At 34.3% G+C, this 19,677-nt stretch overlaps 2 protein-coding genes across 15 annotated transcripts in view; one reads left to right on the top strand and one right to left on the bottom strand.

The window, feature by feature from the left end:
- The window catches only part of LOC149064588 (core histone macro-H2A.1-like), a 37,056-nt gene that overhangs the window by 6,946 nt on the left and 10,433 nt on the right, over nucleotides 1–19,677 (top strand). Inside the window, exons 2-8 of one of the 11 annotated variants that reach the window (XM_089255240.1) lie at nucleotides 93–146; nucleotides 2,188–2,305; nucleotides 14,787–14,934; nucleotides 16,474–16,580; nucleotides 17,487–17,699; nucleotides 18,393–18,479; nucleotides 18,821–18,911. In XM_089255240.1, coding sequence (XP_089111366.1) covers nucleotides 16,506–16,580; nucleotides 17,487–17,699; nucleotides 18,393–18,479; nucleotides 18,821–18,911 — 466 coding nt within the window. In that variant the 5' untranslated portion in view covers nucleotides 93–146; nucleotides 2,188–2,305; nucleotides 14,787–14,934; nucleotides 16,474–16,505. The other 10 variants (XM_089255236.1, XM_089255234.1, XM_089255242.1 and 7 more) reach the window with 10 other exon arrangements.
- Nucleotides 8,523–14,779, bottom strand: RabX6 (RAS oncogene family member RabX6). Of its 4 annotated transcripts, none has more exons than XM_089255243.1 (3): nucleotides 14,535–14,779; nucleotides 11,095–11,304; nucleotides 8,523–9,475 (listed from the first exon to the last, which is right to left on the bottom strand). In XM_089255243.1, exons 2-3 carry the CDS (start codon nucleotides 11,272–11,274, stop codon nucleotides 9,035–9,037), a joined length of 621 nt encoding a protein of 206 aa, XP_089111369.1. In that variant the 5' UTR covers nucleotides 11,275–11,304; nucleotides 14,535–14,779; the 3' UTR covers nucleotides 8,523–9,034. The 4 variants fall into 4 exon arrangements, with proteins under 4 accessions (XP_089111369.1, XP_089111372.1, XP_089111371.1 ...); XM_089255246.1 differs by having other exon boundaries at nucleotides 11,095–11,322; nucleotides 14,535–14,563; XM_089255245.1 differs by having other exon boundaries at nucleotides 14,520–14,556.

Here is a 19,677-nt window from a genome sequence, read left to right as displayed (position 1 = left end):
TTGAAGTCCTAAAAAATTATAAATTTCTGAAAGGTGTTTATCGCTATAAACATTATTTGAAATAACCTTTTTTTTTTAATTTTTTTTTTCAGGTGTCTTTTGGTGCTGGAGTATATTTTGGAATTTACCTGTCACAGAATTATGAGGTACAAAATTAAATTTGTTTCATAATCCATTATTCTTCAAATTACAGTATTTTAACATGTATAAGGAACCCCTTTTGTTCAAAAATTTTGTCCTAAAAATAGGGAAGGGGTTTCTTATACATATGTAGTGTTATAGATATATCCCTTCAACTTTTTTCCAAATTTCTTTTTCCCTTTTCCCCTAAAAAGGGAATTCTTTATACACATTAAAATACGGCACATCCCCCAATCACCTATTTTTCAATAATTGCTATAAATCCTTTGAAAGTCATTATTATGTGTAGTATTAACACTAGAAGGACCAAGCCAGTCATTTTGACCATTTTCCATCTTCTCTTTCGTCTTCCAAAATGAATCATTGTTTAGAATATTGAAATTTCATGACTATTCCTAAAAATAGTGAAAAATTATACTGTCAATCTACAGTTTTCCAACTTCAAGGCATGAATACGAGCCGGTCTCCCATTTAAAAAAGTTTCTCCACAGCGAGCAGGCAGACCTAGAACATAATACTTTCATAACATGAAAATCAAAGCGTTCACCATCTTTACTTCAGAATTTGAAAGATGGATGGTAACACCAGCAAGAACATGAAACAAGTACAATTCTGACAACATAAATATGTTGAGGCCATGTATATACTCAGAACACACATTCCGGCTCCGGCACGTACCAATTCGTTAGAAATTCTGCAAAGGAATGTGTACAAGGTGCATTTACAGTGAAGTAGTAATAGTGTCATCTCAGTTTGTTAAAAAGAAATCGGCATAGATATTTTTAGTTTTACCTAGAAGAGTCATGATCAGTCAATTTGACTGGTAATGTTATAGACACTTTCATTACATGCACAGCAAATGTTTTGTCAGATCATGACATAAAAATTCCTCTCATATAGATGTTCTTGCTTCGGCTAATTGAAAGCATCCTTGCTGACCGACTATCAATGAAATAAAAAATACTAGTTTAGCCACAATGTAGTAATACAAATCATGGTATCTTATCTGAAAGTCATTACTTGCTGAAAAACAGGAACAGAATAGTATTACCTTGATAGGTATAGTAATGAAAGATTTAGAAGAAATTTTTTTCATGTGAAGTTCAACAAGTACCCCTTTTGATATGAAAAACAAAAAGCGTTTGGTAACACATAAAGATGTTACATTGAATTTTTTCCACAGTAAATAAAAAGATAAGATATTCTTCTACTAAGTTCAATATATTGAAATGTTGAAATATTTATTCTCAAAGTGAAGAAAAAATTCCTGAAATTGTTAAGTCTTACAATGAAAACCAATTAGGGTGTTGATCTGATTGTCTGACAGTATTCTGAGCAAGTATGATCCATGTGTCAATGCTTGTTTTCTACAACAGTCCACTTAGCATCAATAAGCGCTTTATTGATTTGTAGAAAAAATATTAAATTGTAAAAGTTATATTTCCTTCTTGTTGAAATTAGCTAGAGAAAGCTTAGAGAACCTCATTTGTTCAATAATCAGAATTTTGCTAACAACAAACACTACTGTAACAGTAAAAAAGGCAACGATGTCGGATTTCGCCATGCAATAAAAAAACAAGCGATACATTTTCAATGGATATGAAATCTATGAGCAGAAAATTCATTTCTAATGTAACAAAGGTATCAAAAAATATAAAAAGTGTGATGTGCAAATGCAACTGAAATTATGTTCAGAATAGCAATTTTTTTTTCATCAGTTATGCTAAGGAGAAATTTAAAATTAAATTGAATTATATATCATTTCATTCAAAAAAAAACTTATAATTCATATTTTATAGCTTTCCTATACCTATATATATATACACACATTCATATGTACATTTAAACACAATAAAACTTTATAAAATCAAGAGTTTATTGTGAAAATCAATCTCTGGTCATTTTGACTGGTATCAGTCCTAGTGTTAGAAGAAGTGCCATTACTTGGCACCCTTCTAATTGAATTTTTTTTTCAAAAATGATATGGAACTTCTGTTCTGAACATGGAAATAGTTATATTTTTATATTTCTGATTTCATATTTAAGATGCCTAAAGTGGATGAACCTGCTGAGCTTTGGAAAAAGGTAAAAGATTTTGCCGAGCAGTACAAGAAACCACCAGAGGACAGATGAGAGAGAACCTACTTAAATTACTCAAAATAATGTAAATCAGGCTTGTAATTTCAAATTTGTTTACTGTTTGTCAATATATTATGTACACCAGCTTATCTTTATTTCATTCTTTGTGTGTGGACAAGTTCCATCATGAATTAGATACTTGGAAGAATGTCTGATTGAAGCCGCATTAAAATATTTCATCTTTAATTTATGAGGGAAGTTAGATTCCAACTGTTAACCATTAATTCCACAAATTTTATTATGATCACCACTTAATCAGGTCATTGACCCCTTAACTGCCAAAGAAATCGTATACGATCTGCTCCCTAGTGCCACCCTTTTTCGATCACGAAGAGAGTTAAGGCATATATATGTGTGTGTGTCCATGGCAGTTGAGGGGTTAATGCAACCAGATCCATTAAACTTTTATATTTCAGTTGTTACAATGTCTACTTTAAGTCAAACACTTCCACACTATTTACCAATAAGTATTTGGACACCTGTGATAGAAAAGAAAAACTAACTTTATTCAAAATCAATAGTTGGTAGAGCCTCCACGAGAGGCAATTACAGCGTGAACCCTCCGGGGCATACTTTCCACAAGTCTTTGTGTGACGGCTAGTGGTATTTTCTTCCACTCGGCTTGGAGAAGACATGTCAGTTCCTTCACCGATTTTGGACGGGTAGGGCACCCCTCAATTCGGCGATCCAACTCGTCCCAGAGGTTCTCGATAGGGTTCAGGTCTGGACTTTGGGCAGGCCAGTCCATTCGATGAACCCCATTGGCACCATACCAAGCCTTGGTTAACCTCGCAGTATGACAGCTGGCATTGTCGTCCTGGAAGTAACAGGGGTCCACCCCGTAAAACTGCCACAACGTAGGAAGCACATTGTCATCCAAAATAGTGCAGTAGGCATCGGCGTTGAGCTTACCATGAATGGGGACTAAGGGTCCCAGTCCATACCAGGAGAAACACCACCAGACCATAATTCCACCTCCGACGAACTTGACTGTTGGCACAATGCATTCTGGCAGGAGACGTTCTCCAGGCAGACACCAGACCCAGCCATCCGAATGGTAGAGGGTGAACCTTGATTCGTCTCTCCAAAGAACCCGTTTCCACTGATCTACGGTCCAATTTCGATGTGCTTTGCACCACATTAACCGAGCAACGCGGTTGGACTTTGTGATCAAAGGCTTATGGGCAGCAGCACGACCATGAAAACCAATCAGATGTGCTTCCTTACGGATGGTATTCATTGAAACAATACTCCCTGATGCCTGTTGAAACTTCTCGCGGATGAGGGCCATCGGTTGGGTGCGGCTCTTCCAAATTTCTCTGGACAGCACCCGTCGGTCTCTATCTCCCAGTTTCGTTGGTCTGCCGACTCGGGGCAAATTCCGACAATCACAGCTCACCTTCCACTTCTTAATCACATAGGCCACTGTCGATTTTGGGTACTTCAGCTCGCTAGATATGTCCCTTAAGGATCGGTCATTTTTGTGATACCCGATAATTATACCTTTCTCGAAATCAGAGAGCTCCGAACTGCGCGGCATCTTGCATGCGACTAATGCCGATGTTGTTTCCTACACCTATATATATACCGGCGGAGGGCGTGACGTATCTCAGGACCGCAGATATCGTCATTTGCATAGGTGTCCAAATACTTATTGGTAGATAGTGCAGTTCTTCAAATTACAGACTAGAATGATCCCAAATAACTATCCGTTCTGAATCCTTTTTATACAGCAGAACCTCATTATAATGGTCTAATAGTTGAGGGCTAAAGGCTATCTTTTTTTTGTGAAAGTTCAGTTTCATAACAAATATTTCTTAGGAAAGGTGTAATTCAACTGGGTGTACATCAATGAGAGTAAAGTAATCAATTGTAAAAAGTGTTTATTATACATCAAATAAAAGAAAAAACAGCCTTCAACATAAGTTGAATTGAAAAAGATGTATATGTATACACTGCATTTCAATCTTTAGAATAGTGGTTCTCAAACTTTTGTCATCTGTGGCTTTTTTTGTCCATTTCATGATTTATCTGCGGCTCCCCAGAATAGTTTGGTGGATATTTTCCCATATGAGAGAACCACTCCAAAGAATAAATAGGCACACAAATCAATATCTTCAGCTTGCTGCAACACCCGTAGGAACTGCTACTTCGAGGAAACACTACTTTAGAACAAGAAATATTGGTTCATGTTGAAATTGCTCACATTCATTGGTTTGAAAAATGAATTTTCTCTTGGGTTTGTTAGCTGCTTATTTCTTCAGTTGATAACTAATGGAAGGGGTCATAAGTATTCATAATATGGAAAAACATTTTCATTGGCAGATTGTTCAACATATTGAATAACAGAATTTAAATTGTTTTTGTAAATGTGAAACTCATCTGATAAAAATAAACATCCTTTATTATTGTTTTTTTTTTTTCAATTTCCATTATGATTGAGTCCGTTATGAGGTTCTACTGTATTTCAACATGTGAAGCGCGGTGAGGGGGTAAACTAACTATCTCAGGCAGCAAGTCCAGATAGACGACAAGTTTGGGAAATGGGTGATCAATAAAATTAGACAAGAACAAAATTTTATAGTCAACAGACAGGCAGCAAAACCATAAATCACCCTGTCAAGGATAACTGCATATATATACCACGATTCAAAGGAAGGGAAAGGCACATACAAAGAAAAATTAATTCTCCAACATGTTTTCATGAAGTACAGATTGTTTTTAATACATTTAGGAATTCTCTTAGCTAGATCACTTATATAAAATTATCTATAAATACAATGCAAAGATGTATTTATGCCAGGGGTATCCCAGGCCAACTATAAAGATTTGTATTGCCGCCTAAATTTTTTTATATGTGATTGCTAAATCAGAAACTAAAAATGACATAAAATTTTCTTATTTCATGATGTGTCTTCCAACATTTTTATGGGATTTTAAGCATCGAAGTCAAAAACATTGAAAAGTGAAGGCATGCTTTTACGGCAGGAGTTTATAAATTTCATACCGTTCAGGCTGTTATGCCGTGTTCCAAGCTTTGAAGCAGATGTTTCGTCCTCTACTGCGGTGGAAATCTTCAGTGCTGTTCGGGACGAGTGAGGAGACGAAACTACCTCCTTGGATGACAGTTGTCCACTGACGCTTTTGCTGGAGGCTCAGAAGGATCAGCCTCATCGTTCTGACATCGAGCAAGTGACGTGTTGGTGTTGATAGGATGTGGCAGCTTCTGATTGGATAGGTGGGGATTGGAGTCTTCAAATTTGGAAGAGTTGATTTTCTAACCATCCTGATGTTGGTATTTCTCGGATTGTCAGGTGCCATATGTTGCTCAAGTGCAGCCCTTCCTTCCTGTTAAAATTATCTTTGTGCTTAATAATCTCAATGGCTTTGCGGTTTAGTTGGGAGTAGTCTTGGAAGTGGATTTAATCACTCTTGAGGAAGGCATTCGTACAAATCGGATCCCACCTCTCGCATAGTGAAGAAGACCAATACTTTGATGAAGTTATCTGCCATGAATAAGGAAATTCAATGCCGTCTCATAAACTCTTGATGTCCAGCCTCCACAGTCTACCAAAACTACACAAGCCTGACATCTCCCTTTGCCCAATTGTTAGTTTGTTAGTGCAATCGATTATCCAACCTATACCATCACCAAGCATCTCACTGTTACTCCAACCTTATATAGGTCTGACCGAATTCTACATCAGAGGTTCCTCTCACTTCATACAGAAACTCCAAGGGATTACTCTTCAGCCAAGTGACATTCTGGTGTTTTGATGTCACTTTGCTCTTCACCAATGTTTCGGTCCCGGACACTATCAAAATTATTGATCTATCTTTCCGAGGGATCTCACCAATCTATTCCAGCACGTCCTGACGACCACCTACTTCAAGTGGAATGAGGAATTATACGAATAGACTGGTGACTTGGCTATGGGTAGCCTCAGTCCTGTTATCGCAAATCTGTTTATGGAGTCCTTTGAGAAAAAGCCATTGATTCTGACCCCCAGCATTTGACTTAGTTTCGCTATGTCAATGGCAAATTCGTTGTGTGGCCACACGGTGAGGAGGCTCTAAATGAATTTCTTGGACATCTCAACCGACAGTATTAGATTAAATTTACTGTTGAAAAGAAAACCAAGGAGCAATTACTTTTCTTAGACATTTTCATCTCTAGGAAGTGTGACAGTACTCTGAAACACTCTGTGCAAACCTAAGCATACAAATTGGTATCTCTACAAGACATCTAATCACCATCCGGGACAAAAACGTGCGGTACTAAAAACTTTCATCCACTGTGCCAAACAAATTTGCGAGCCAGCTAACTTCAATGAACTAGATCATTTAAACCAAGCCTTGTAATCAAATGAATATATACTCCAGGTGAGCTATCCATCCAAGAATACCCAACGAAAAAACCCAGGATATTCCAGACAAGATGAGCACAGCCTACCTCCCATATGTAAAAAAAGTCACTAACCGAACCGGTTCCATACTTCGGAAACACATTTCCACGATCTACAAACCCACTCAAACAATATGTACTCTTCTTTGATCAGCTAAAAACCCTCAAGACTCCCTTCTCATCGGTACCACTTTGTCACTGAATAAAAACTCGCCTCACCGAACATCAATGCCACTGTCGCCTGGGGCAAACAGAAAAATCTGTCACTGAACATGCCTTTCTCAAGGGTCATGACATCCACTTCCAAGAGAAATTGATATCCTCTCTTCAGAAACACACTTCTACTCCCAACTAAACCGCAAAGCCATTGAGATCTTTAAGCACAAAGATAATTTTAACAGAAAGTTAGAAGGGCTGCACTTGAGCAAGATATGGCACCTGACAATCCGAGAAATACCAATATTAGGACGGTTAGAAAACCAATTCTTCCAAATTTGGATCTTCCATTCAAATTTGACGACTCAAATCCCCAACTACCCAATCAGAAGCTGCCACATCCCATCAACACCAACACGTCACTTGCTTGATGAGGTTGATCCTTCCGTGCCTCCAGCAAAAGCATCAGTGGACAACTGTCATCCAAGGAAGTAGTTTCGTCTCCTCACGAACAGCACTGAAGATTTCCACCGCAGTAGAGGATGAAACATGCTTCAAAGAAGCTTGGAACATGACATTAACAGCCCAAAGGGTATAAAATTTATCAAAAAACATTATTTAAGACTGTTTTTCTTGGGAAAAACGATTCTTGGCTCCCGAGAAATTTGTCTAGGGCTCTAATGTTTTTTTGATTTAAGACGATAGAAGTTTTATACATATACAAATATAATATTGTAACCGTTAAAGTTTATAATTCAGTTACTTCACAGAATAACTAGTTAAAGTGTGGAATATTCTACACTCTTAACACCTTCGCTGCTGGCCATGCTAGGGTTGTATTGATAGTTAATGGGAGGTTCACGTGCTAGTGCGAGATCTGCAATAAATATGTCAACTTGTTTCATTCTATAAAACAACTTTAACGGTAACATATATAATTGTCTGATTTATACATATTTGTGTACTTTTCCAAACCCATCTGCTTTAATGTGAATTAACAAACATTTCTGACTTACTTGGTTAGTAATATTAATTATTGATGATTTTTACTCAATCAAAATATATTTCATCTTAGATTTTTGTAAAATCACTGAAGCTAAGATAAATATAGTCCTCCACGAGAGGGATGAGAATGTACTTATAAGCCCTGTTTACATGTGCAATATTTTTGTAGCATTGAGTTTAAGCACTTGCTTGACAACTTTTTTTCCTTTGTGAGGAAAGAAATTGAGAGCAGTCACATTGGTGAAAACTCTTGAAGCTGGTTTTAAACCCGCTTTTTCTATTTCCCATGTAAACAGGGCTATATAGATGCCACATAGTGACATTGGATGATTTTTTTAAAAATACAGGTAAAGTATATTATATGAATGTTAAAGAACCTGTTTCATAACTATGCATCTTTAAACTTTCTGATTTGATTTTTTCACTGTTTTTGCAAGACTGACATGTAAGGCAGAAAAGACAAAAAAAACTGATTTGCATTCAGACAGTTTACTAGGAACGATGGAGAATTTTACTCTTTATGCTACTAAAAAGATTCTATCCTGTAAATAATTTTTTCCCTCAAAGATGCGAATCTAAAAACATCACTCATTTACATCTTTTTTTTTTGCCAAAAATTATTAGATATCTTAAAGAAAAATTCCAATACAAAATCTAAATAACACTGACACAAAACTTCAGCCTGCAGATAACTTTAATAAAAGCCTACCTAGTAGACCTCATGAATTCAATATTTATTACTTTCACAGTTGAACACAGATAAACAAACTTGTATTTCACAAGCAGTTACAGCCATCAATTTGATCATCAAAAATGTGATAAAACAATGTGGTGAATACATATCTAATGTCTAAAAATCAAGCCCAATATGGCATAGAACGCAACTATGCTTTAAAAAACAAAATGCTAATGAATTTCCATTAATGACATCACATTTTTTACCTATTTGTGTCTTTGGTATGGTGGTAGTAAAATTCAGATAGAAAAATATAGCATGAAATGAGAATAGGTGATATAGTCAAAGTTACTTAAAATTAACTCATTTTACTCAACTCGAAAATTTAAAATAACACTAGCTACATTTATCGATTCATTAAAATCACATACATAAAATTTCAAAATGGAGGACATTTTATTTTTAAATCCTTTCTTAATGAAATTCTCTTACAAATGCCATTTCTTTTTGAGTTAACATGAACAAGATTGACTGGGTTCATCTTGAGCACTAACTTTAAATGAGTCTTTCACTTCTTGTTCGATGTCTTTAACGCGACATGTAGTGACCAACTGCCTAGCAATATCGGCGAACATGTCCTCGACGCCATTGCCCGTCTTACAAGATGTTTTGTACACTCCGCTCACTAGATTATGACACTGCTCGCAGAATACCTCGATATCTGCATCCGTGACAGTTTCTGAGTTCTGGCTAATGAGGTCAACTTTATTTCCACACAAAAATATTTTGGCACTTTCTGCATAAGTAACAATATCAAGCAGATGCTGTGAAAGTATGTTGAATGAATCAGGACTATCAAAACTGAACACTAAAATAGCTGCTTCGGCAAACTTGTAATAGCTGCTTGTTATGGATGCAACTCGTTCCATCCCACCTGTATCCCACAGTTGGAGCTGCAACAAATAAGAAAACATTCCTATGAAATCAGAATTTTAACAACTCTACAATTTTCTGCCAATTTCATTCAAGCAAATAAAGTATAATTATACAACAAGTACAAGAGTCCTATATACAGTGTCGGACTTGGAAAATCAACCTGTTGTGTCAATTACCAGGTGCATTCATTGAAATTCCCATTGGAATATTTTTAAAATTTCAACTACCAGAGACAATCACATGTTGCAGTCATACTGAGACAATTTTGTCACATTTACATCAATGTAATTTTGTTTCTCAAGTGTTCTAAAATTTTTGCTGCACACAGTGTTGTAAGTGGAGCGCAAAGGAGTAAATCTCATTGATTTGGATACTGTGAATATGATGGATGATCTATTCCTGATCAAGCTGGAATAGATCAGCATAAAGTAATAAGTATAATAGTAATTACTCAGTCGTTGAAATGTTAAAAAAACTAACACTGTATTAGTCTCAAGAATGCTCGCAGCATTTTCCATGAACCATGATTCTTTACTATTACCATGGCTCCCACAAGGGATGGGCTGACAAGGCTCCAGCCCTGGGGCCCGGGACAATTTTTACAATGTTTTTTGCTTTTTCATGCTATAAATTCATCATAAAGGGTCCTGTGAAAGATCCCAGCCTAGGGGCCCTACTCCAGGATGTGGGGGCCATGACTATTACCTGTTTTAAATATGTCTAGTTTGAAGTTAGAATGCCCTATTTCAGACACTATATAGGGTATTAAAAAATGGACCACCAAAATCCATCTACCTGGAATGTGTCAAGTTAGAATGTACATCATCACTACAACTTTTCTGATACAGTTAAAATACTATTATATTGCATCTATAACAAGGGTCCTTAACTTTGTATGCTCCATGGACTCCTTGTGTTTAATACAATGGTCACAAAATCCTCAGAATACTAAGTACAGCCAACATTCATTATAACGACCCCTCTCATTCAGTTTAAAACGGATGTTATATCAGGCAGTCATTATATCAAAGGGAAACATATAGTCGTAAAACACAGTCTTTATATAAAAGTAGGATAGTTATATGAAACTGTGATGTACATCGCAGAACCATCTTGGAAAAATTTTAGAATAACAGAAAACACTATTGTGGGAATGTTTACCATACAGAACATTTCCAGTTAGCTGAGGGCTCATTGTAAAACAATGCAAAGCATTCTGCTTTGGGGACTTACCTTACTCCTTGTTGTGATGAAATGGCTGCTTCAAAGTGGGGTCATTATGACAAATCTTGACTGTATATAATAGCATAAGAATGAGTTAATTAGGGTTTCATCATAGTTCACAAACTCCCATGAAATCTCAAGGACCCACAATGAGTCAGTGGGCCCCTGATCTATAATGATCATTTTCTCCTGCCCTATGAAGATCATCATGTGGAGAACTCACTGCACGTAGAATACCAAATGGAAATAAAGCTCAGAGTCAACTACAGTTGTTTGACAATTAGAAAAATAAGTGGTTTCATGAAAGCTATGAATGACTGGTAAGAAAGTAGGTTAAGAAACTTACCTTTATATAGAGGTAATATAAAGGTAAGTGTGTGTGTATATATATATAAAAGATAGTTAAACTTACCCGTATATTTTTTCCATGTACATTGTATATTTTGTCGAAGTGGTCAAGACCAAGAGTTGAACGTCTATCATTTGTAGAAACAAAAGTATTGGTGGCAAATCTTCGAAATAGGGATGTTTTTCCAACTCCAAATTCTCCACAAAGTATAACTTTTTGTTCTGGAATCTTTACTGATGCCATTGGAAGGGGTCAGTTTCAAATAATAAAATACTGATGAGGGGGAAAAAACTTGAAATTAACAAATAAAAAACAGGTAATTATAACATATATACAATAATACATAAGAACAAATACTCTCCACATATCAATAATACAATCAAAGTCAGCTATAGAGAACCAGAACACACCTCTGGAAAAAATAGAGTTTTGGGTCCTATTATACAGGATTTCTTTGCTTATTAGATCGAATATACCAAACCAAATGTTTTATCTTTTTTGGAGTTCATTATAGATGGGTTAAACTATATCTCCACATTTCAAGGAACCATTCGACTGAAATTAACAACCGGTAAATTTTTTTCTTTTACAAAAGATAATATTTTGTTTAAACAAAAATAATAGAAGTGTAACATCTGTTTATCATTCCACTACGTACGTATATGTTTCGGTACTTAAATATTAAAATTACCCCAGAATAACCTGGCAAATATTGAAGCAGCTTTTGAGACATTTGGTCATTTCATTTGATAAAATGGTAATGAGAAAGCATTGTCTTCTTTTCTGGTTGTTAATCCTGCAATTTATAAGAATCAATTTCTAGGGTCATAACTAAGATTTTCAATGGGTGGAGGACTAGATTTCACCCCTTTCCCCTGTAATTTGTGCATTATGTTTTGAAATATATTTTTTATCCTTAAAATCTGCCACCGCAACTATTGGCAAATTTCAATATTACGTACGCCTTATTTAATGTTTTTCCATAAGTTAGCTCGTTGTGTCACTTCTAACACACTTTTACTCTAGCTATTCTAGACCCATTTTCATGTTAGTTCAGGGGTCTGTTTAGACTTCTTTTATACGGTCTTGTTTTTGTGAAATTTTTCCTTCATTTTGTGAAAAGGGTCATTAATTTTATGAAAAATAAGTAATTTTACACAGAAGCAAAACAATTTATCATGAAAGAAATGAAATGATAAATTTATGGGTTTTATTAATTTGTATTTTATGAAGGGTCTGTTTTTCAGATAGATTTTTGTGAAGTCCAGGAAACAAATTTTGGCTTGACAGACCCCTGTAGTTGCTCACATTTTTTCGACATCACTGAGAGATCTTCTACCTACTAGAATAATGATAATAATAATGAACGTATATAATTATACGCAAATCAGAAGCTAGTTATTAAAAAGTGTACAAATATCAGTTTAGCATTATTTTCCAGACAAATTGCAAAAACTAGAGACCCCGACATACCAATTTAAAACCAAAAATACAGTCGATGCTCGTTATAACCCTCTTCATTCAACGGAAAATGAATGCTATATTGGGTGGTTTTTATACCAAACATTCTCAAAAATCATATAATTTAGCTTCTCTGCTTTTTTCAATTGTTGTAATTTCCCTTCCCGTGATCAACTAAGCAAAGAAGAAAACCCCAACTCTTCTGCTTCCATAATTGAATCATGGTTTTTTATTATATGGTGAACTAAGTACTCTTTAAAATATTAAATAATTTGGCTATTTTGGCTTTGGCCAAAACTTTTAATTTGAGATCTGAAGATATGGCATTCCATTTATTTAAGACAGACATGTCAAATGAATAATTCCTTGAATCAAAACGTGATTTCATTGCCTGTATTCCCATTAAGAAATTAATTGCAAAAAATGAACCACTGGGAAGTGGGTGTGCGCTACCATACGAGAAAATAAAAAAAAGAATGATGGTAGACAAAGGGGGGGGGGGGACATTGTCATCCACTCTCAACTCACTTGAGCACCTTGCTATGGTTTGCCTTGTTTCCAGTGAGGGCACTACTTAACCACAGGGTTTGCCGTATATAGAAGTGACGTAGCTTCATCTTTTTTTCTCTAAACATCAAAGGCCAAAGTCAGACATACTCAATGATGGATTTCTTCCATTTCTTTGCAAAAAAAAAGGCTGTGCTAAGGTCAGTCATTGCAATGCATTGAATGATATTTATCTGCCGTTATATTGGATAAAGAATAACATGATCAAAATTGATGTTTTTTGACAATGATAATTTCAGACCAGTTATAATGGAACGGTCATTATAACGAGCAGTGGCATATATGCATGGAGGGTATAGTGGGCTATAGCCTAGAAGGGATAGCCAATTTGAGAAACAAGGGGCCAAAAAACAGTAGGATGGAACAAAAGCGGCAACGTTGGTACAGCCCACCATAAATCAAGTTCTGCTCAAAGAGAGGTACTAGGTACATGAGTGAGTGACCTAGAGAGTGTGCAACCACATAAATGACCTAAAGAGCAAGGGACCAGGTCAGTGAGCAACCAAAAGTGTGGCTAGAGCATGCGATATAATGAGTGCCAATAACGTGTGCAAGTATGTGAAAGACCAAAAGAGTGACCAAAAATGGAGCAACCAGGTCAATGAACGACTAAAAGAATGATCTACAAGGTGAGCAATATGAGAATACACAAGCATGTGAATGAGTAAAAAAGTGACTTGGAGACATGGGCATATTTACAGGAGTGGTGCCAAGTGGCTAACACAAAGTGATTAATTCAAGGAATGAGCAGTCAAGAAAATTGGGGTAGAATGTGAGAGAGGTGGGAAAATCATCTCTGAGCATTGACTATAGTAGGATTGGCACTTATCCTACCAGTCATTATAATGGAATAGTCACTAATGTGTATAAAAATCTTTTCATAAATTTAAGAATTTCATTTAATGTGAAAAGGAGCTGTTTACCTCAATTGTTTTTTTTTTTTTTTTAGTTCCTCAATCACAAGGGAAACTGTTTTGTGAAACAATTAGAATGAAAAACCAAAACATAAATTATATTCAAAATTTGTGAAATGGTTTACTGAGTCTGATTACTACGATTTTTTTAAATATATATATATTCTTCCAACTCATTTTATCAAAGTTAGTGAGAGTTACTGAGTTGGATGACTCATTTACACCATGATTGCATGAATTACATTGTAATTTTATACAATGTTTTGAAATAAAAATTCAATTTTTTTTAATATTCATAATGATTTTTTTTAAACACCATAATTTATAATGGGGTGCATCTACAATAATATATACTGTAATGCGTAGTTTCTTACCCTCCCTTAGGATCCCATGTACTTTTATTTATATTATTTTTATTTCCCATTCAATTGTCATGATGAAATTGAATAAATTAGTATGCATTTCATATTTCTCAGTTTTCATTCATTTCATAATTATAATCAAATTCACTTTAATGATAATTTACTTTTATTTTGAATATATTACCGATTCCTTCCTTACCATGTTTGGTATCACAATCTTTATAAGTGCGAGTGTATATTTACAAAATTACTGAATCACGGGTCGTGGTAGTGATGATAATGATGAATACATTGATATATTTAATTTTTTTTTCTTTGATAACTTTCAAAAGCTGTCCAGTTGAAACATTTTATTGCGGTTTTTTTTTCTACTCTCATTTTTTCGTTGAAAATATTATGAGCTGAAGATTTAAAATATATAAAAAAGCTAATGTTTATAATTTCCAAGCAGGTCATGACCATAAAGCCGGAAGCTCTGTATAATTGAGTCTCAATCGCACCGAAATCGTAAAAACATTGGCGGGAGTTTAAAATCCTTGAAAGAAAGGTAGAGTCTAATTTGCATATTGGTCCGTATACTGAAAGAAATGAAGTTAAAGGTAGGTTAGCATCATTATTAGTTCAACACCAAGTTTGTGTGGCATTAGCTTGAATTTTATAATTTAATTAATTTGTGTGTTTTTAAGTTTGTATGTATTTAAGAAATTTAAAGTATCCGGAGGATACCATTATATTGTAAACTATGAATAAAAGAATTTCGAAAACATCTAAAGCTGGATTGATATTTCCGGTGCCTAGAATCCGTCGTTACTTGAAGAAAGACATGAAAAAGTTCCGGTTGGCTCGCTTGGCTCCCGTTTATCTCACTGCTGTCATGGAATATCTGTGTGGTATTTGATTTCATTATTTTGCATCACGTGTACGACCTTTTAACAGTAAGTTGGACATCAACATTAAAATCCGTCTTAGTCACGCAGGTGTCCAAGATATAGAGCAAGAGTCTAGGAATCTTTTAAGCAGGGTTTGGCAAATTCTAGGTGCCAGGACACCATGACAACTAAATAATTGGTATTGGCGCCTAAAAAAATTATCAATGTGGTGATTATTCTCTCGTTCAACAGAAATACCATTAGCTCCTAAAATTCTTGGTTGACACCTTTGTTTACATTTTTTCTCGATTTGAACTGTCTTGCCTTTAGGAAAGAATCTTGAATCTTCCTTTCAAGAAATCATTGGTGGCTTGGATAAGAAAACAATCAACTTATTTGCATAAAACTATATGTCAAATGTTACTTTTGTACAGGTATCATTGGAGCACAAAAGCTTAAGAACCCCCTAGTTTATCCTACAGGATGTTGTATTGAAGACATTTTGTGTTATAGGATTATGGGGTTGGTTCTGTCCAAAGTAAAAGAATGTGCAAGCATGGCCATTTTAAGAGCATCCTCTGCCACGTGTAAGATGTTAATCGCAAGGTCTCCTGGGCCATGCATTAAAATGACACTGCGTCCAAGTTGACAGTTTTACTGTAATTATATATGTTGCATTCATATAGGTGCTGGAACCTGGTGTGGGGGGGGGGGAGAGGTTATTTTTGCTCCCCAATAATTAATAAATATTATGTAACAGAACCCTCCCACATATGAAACGGCTCTGAATTCTTTGTCAGCACCTAATTTTATTTAATATTTTTGATTTTAAATTAATCAAAAAGCATATTTAGACTGTTACACAAACGAAAACAAATTGAAGAGTTGACAAATGATGTTGATGGATGACTTATTGTTTATTGAAAATATGAGTATCACGGGGGGGGGGAATTCCATTACAAATAATTTATTTCAATTTTGATACATGATGTTAATTGCAAGAATTATTTTAAAACATTTTTAAATCCCCGTTTTCAAAGTTTGAAAAAGTGATGTTTAGACCAACAACACTTTGTTGAAGGAGGTAGGCCTATTGCAGGATGTTGCACAAAAAGACTTGCATTTCACGTTTGTATTTCCTGTATTATGTGTTTTTTTTAAAATCTTATAAATGTAGTTCCAGAACTTGTTAAATGTAACAGTATAGAAAGTAGTTGAAATAAAGTGAGAAAATTTTTTTAGTGTCAAGTTAATTTTTATTTTTTTCAGCAGAAATTTTAGAACTAGCTGGTACAGCTGCAATGCAAACAAAGAAAAAGCGTATAACACCCCGACACATATTTGTTATTGTTTCCATGGATGAGGAATTGAGAGAGGTGATGTTAAGATATAGTATATTACAATTATTTTTAGGTTGTATCATTTATATTTAGAATTTAAGGGTTTGGAGTGTATTTGAATGTTACATAATCTACAGGGTGTCCAGATCGAATGTCCCTAATTTTGAACAGCAATTAAAAATTAGTTATGGTAACAACATTAGAAAAACTTGGATGCCGCTCACAACGCCATGATTTTGATAAATTTTCTGAATATGTCATTACATAGACTGCCATTGTTACGAGAAAACAAAGATAATGGTGTTGCCATAGAAAAAAGCATAAAATGTTCTGTGGAGATGTTGGCTGTCATCTATAGTGAACCTGATTTTCACTCCAGGAACATTTTTTAAGAGGAGCCAAAAAATCCACGTGTCCAATAGTGTAAATAAACACAATAGTCAAATTCTAAACTCAGAAAATCTCCCATATAATTTTTGAAGTGCACACCCAGATTTTGAGATTGTTTCTGTGGCGTAAACTTTCACATAATATTGTCATGGGACATTTTTTTCAGACAGCAAAAGGAGCACATGTGGAAGTGCACAGATTTTTCTATAAAAACTTTTCGAGCATTTTTGATTTATAGATTTTTCTCAGCCCTTCCAATTTATTGTAAAGTGTAGGAACTGATTATAAATAAGGATATTTGATCTGGACACCTTGTGTATTTTTTATATTATATTTTTTTCATAATTCAGATTTTTTTTTATAATTTGTTTTGTTTCAAATTTTTTTAATTATGCAAACCACAAATCCCAGTGAGGTGGCTCCCAATCCTATACTAAAAAAAATTGTCACTCATTTTCAAATAATATAAAGGCTATTTACCTTTATGTGGGGAAAGTTCAATCCGGACAGAAGATTTTCATGAAGGAAACTTTTTAAATTTTTATCTTACAGCTATTGAAATCTGTAATAATCCCTCAAGGTGGTGTACTTCCTCATATTCATCCACAGTTGTTGAAAAACCAAGAAAAGACTTTTTCTGCAAAAGGAAGCCAACAATGCTCATCCTTACTTTCATCAAAGTCAAAAGACTCTAAATCCAAAAACAAAACAATAAAAAAACTTCAGCCGAAAACTGGAATTACTGTTTCATCATTTTCTATATTTGTAAGTCTATAGTTTTATCATAATGTGTACTGTGTGGTATAAACATTGATATGTTGTATAATTTCCTTAAGGGTGCCATACCTTATATGGCTGAAAAGCTTAATTTTTTGCTCTTGTGATAATGATTGTCACCATTGCTGTAATTTTATTACTTGCCCTTCTTATCCCCAAGAAAAAACAATAAAAAGTGGTTAATGTGGAAATTAACCATTAAAGTTTTTTATTTTAAACTTCCTACATTTCAATGATATCGGCAATTGTGAAATCGTTTGAAAATGATTCAATTCATAGGTGTACAAATACTTTGGCTTGTAGGCCATATTTTACCAATGATTACTTATGCAAGCTGTATAATAAATAAATTATTTCTTTGCAGGACAAATATCAATGGCAAACACAGAAAATATTTACTTGACATAGCTATATAATTGTACTAAAAAAATGCTTTATACAATTCTATTTCTTACAAATATTACATTAAATTTTCTTTCCCATAACATATTTTGAAATTTTATAATCAATATTTTCCATAAGTCAGTGAATAGAATTCTTGGATCATCCAGATTAGTCCACAGGATGGAGTTTGTGCCCACATGATTTGGAGCAGTTTCTAAATAACTTTGAATCAGGTCTTAGAACATGTCTAAATTAATTTAAAGTTTGTAGAACTAATTTTTAATTCTTTTGTCTCAGAATTCCAAAGCAAAAGAACCAACAGTGTATCGCCCAGTATCAGATATCGGAACATTATGGGAAAAGCAGATGTACCTAGGCCCAAAGGTGAATTATATTTTTCTTTTGATGGGATTGACTTTAATACAACTATACATTTATACTTAAAGTAATTTCAATACTTTTCAATAAGATTTCATTATAACTTGTGGTCTTAGAAATCGAGAATGTCATGCCAAATGATTTGTTATATTTGTTGATGAAACATGTGAAAAGATATTTTCCTTCCCTATTGAAATTAATTTCTTATTTCCCCATTCTCCAGCATCACAGTTGAAAATCAGCATCTCTATTAAAAAAAACTGACTTATAGAAACTGCTAGTTATTGTATGCATTTAAATATTGTTATAAAATTCAGTTAGTAATTCAGATGTTTTATCTTTTATAGCTTACTTTAGTTGAGGGGAACTTTTCAAAGATGTCTGCAGATGTTATAATCAACCCTACAGATGCCGATTTAAGCATGAATAGTTTTACAGGTATTTATAAATGGATGTCCGAACTAGAGATGTGAGGTGAGAACATTCTCCTGGATGTAAAAATTGGAGAATAATCGAATATTCATTTTTCTTCTAAATAATTTAAATTTTTTTATTAATTTTGTTTATATTGTGAAATATAAATCGGTTTTCATTGCCTGAAACATTTATAACAAAACAATTTTTGGTATAATCACCCCCAATGACAACTTTTAGTTCGTGAATATTCTCCAGATCATGATCAGAGGTTTTAAAAGTTTGGTTATAAAGATTTTAGAAACCTTCAGATTAAAACCTTAAATTATTTTAAAATGAGATAAATTTTCAGAAATAAGTTCAAAGCAAAGAGCAAAAGTTAAAGTTGATTGACAAAGGAAGCTATTCTTATACAATCACCTTCATTCTGAGATACAGAACTTTTTTTCTTCAATGCACATGCATTTAAATTCTGTATCACTCACATTTATTTAAAAGTTGTGTAATTCAGCCCTGTTGGTTTCATTTTCTTACTTTTAAACTTTAATATTGTGGTCTACAAACTTCAATATACCCATATTCTTGACGGGAAGAGAGGCGGGGACAGAGAATATTCTCTCAAAGGACTACTATTATAAATTACTGGAGAATATTCTTATCAAAAATAATTATTATTCTCAAATTATTTATTATAATGTTATTACATATATTCTTGATAATACTAGTTGGAAAGATTTCGGTAACTGAAGAATATTCTCATCGAGGAGAATATGCGAGAATATTCTGTGGA

The sequence above is a fragment of the Pholcus phalangioides genome, unplaced genomic scaffold, assembly GCF_987345545.1.
Source record: "Pholcus phalangioides strain wild (caught in Gottingen) unplaced genomic scaffold, Ppha-v1.0 ptg000042l_1, whole genome shotgun sequence".
Taxonomy (NCBI): Eukaryota; Metazoa; Arthropoda; class Arachnida; order Araneae; family Pholcidae; genus Pholcus; species Pholcus phalangioides.
Note: the sequence above shows the minus strand (reverse complement) of the source record. Positions and strands in the feature narration are given on the sequence as shown.

Bases quoted from the DNA above. Each gene is read 5' to 3' on its own strand.
- RabX6 (XM_089255243.1), bottom strand. From the start codon at position 11,274: ATGGCATCAGTAAAGATTCCAGAACAAAAAGTTATACTTTGTGGAGAA. The intron at 9,476-11,094 runs GTAAGTTTAACT...TATTTGTTGCAG, and splicing joins TACATGGAAAAAATATACGG to CTCCAACTGTGGGATACAGG.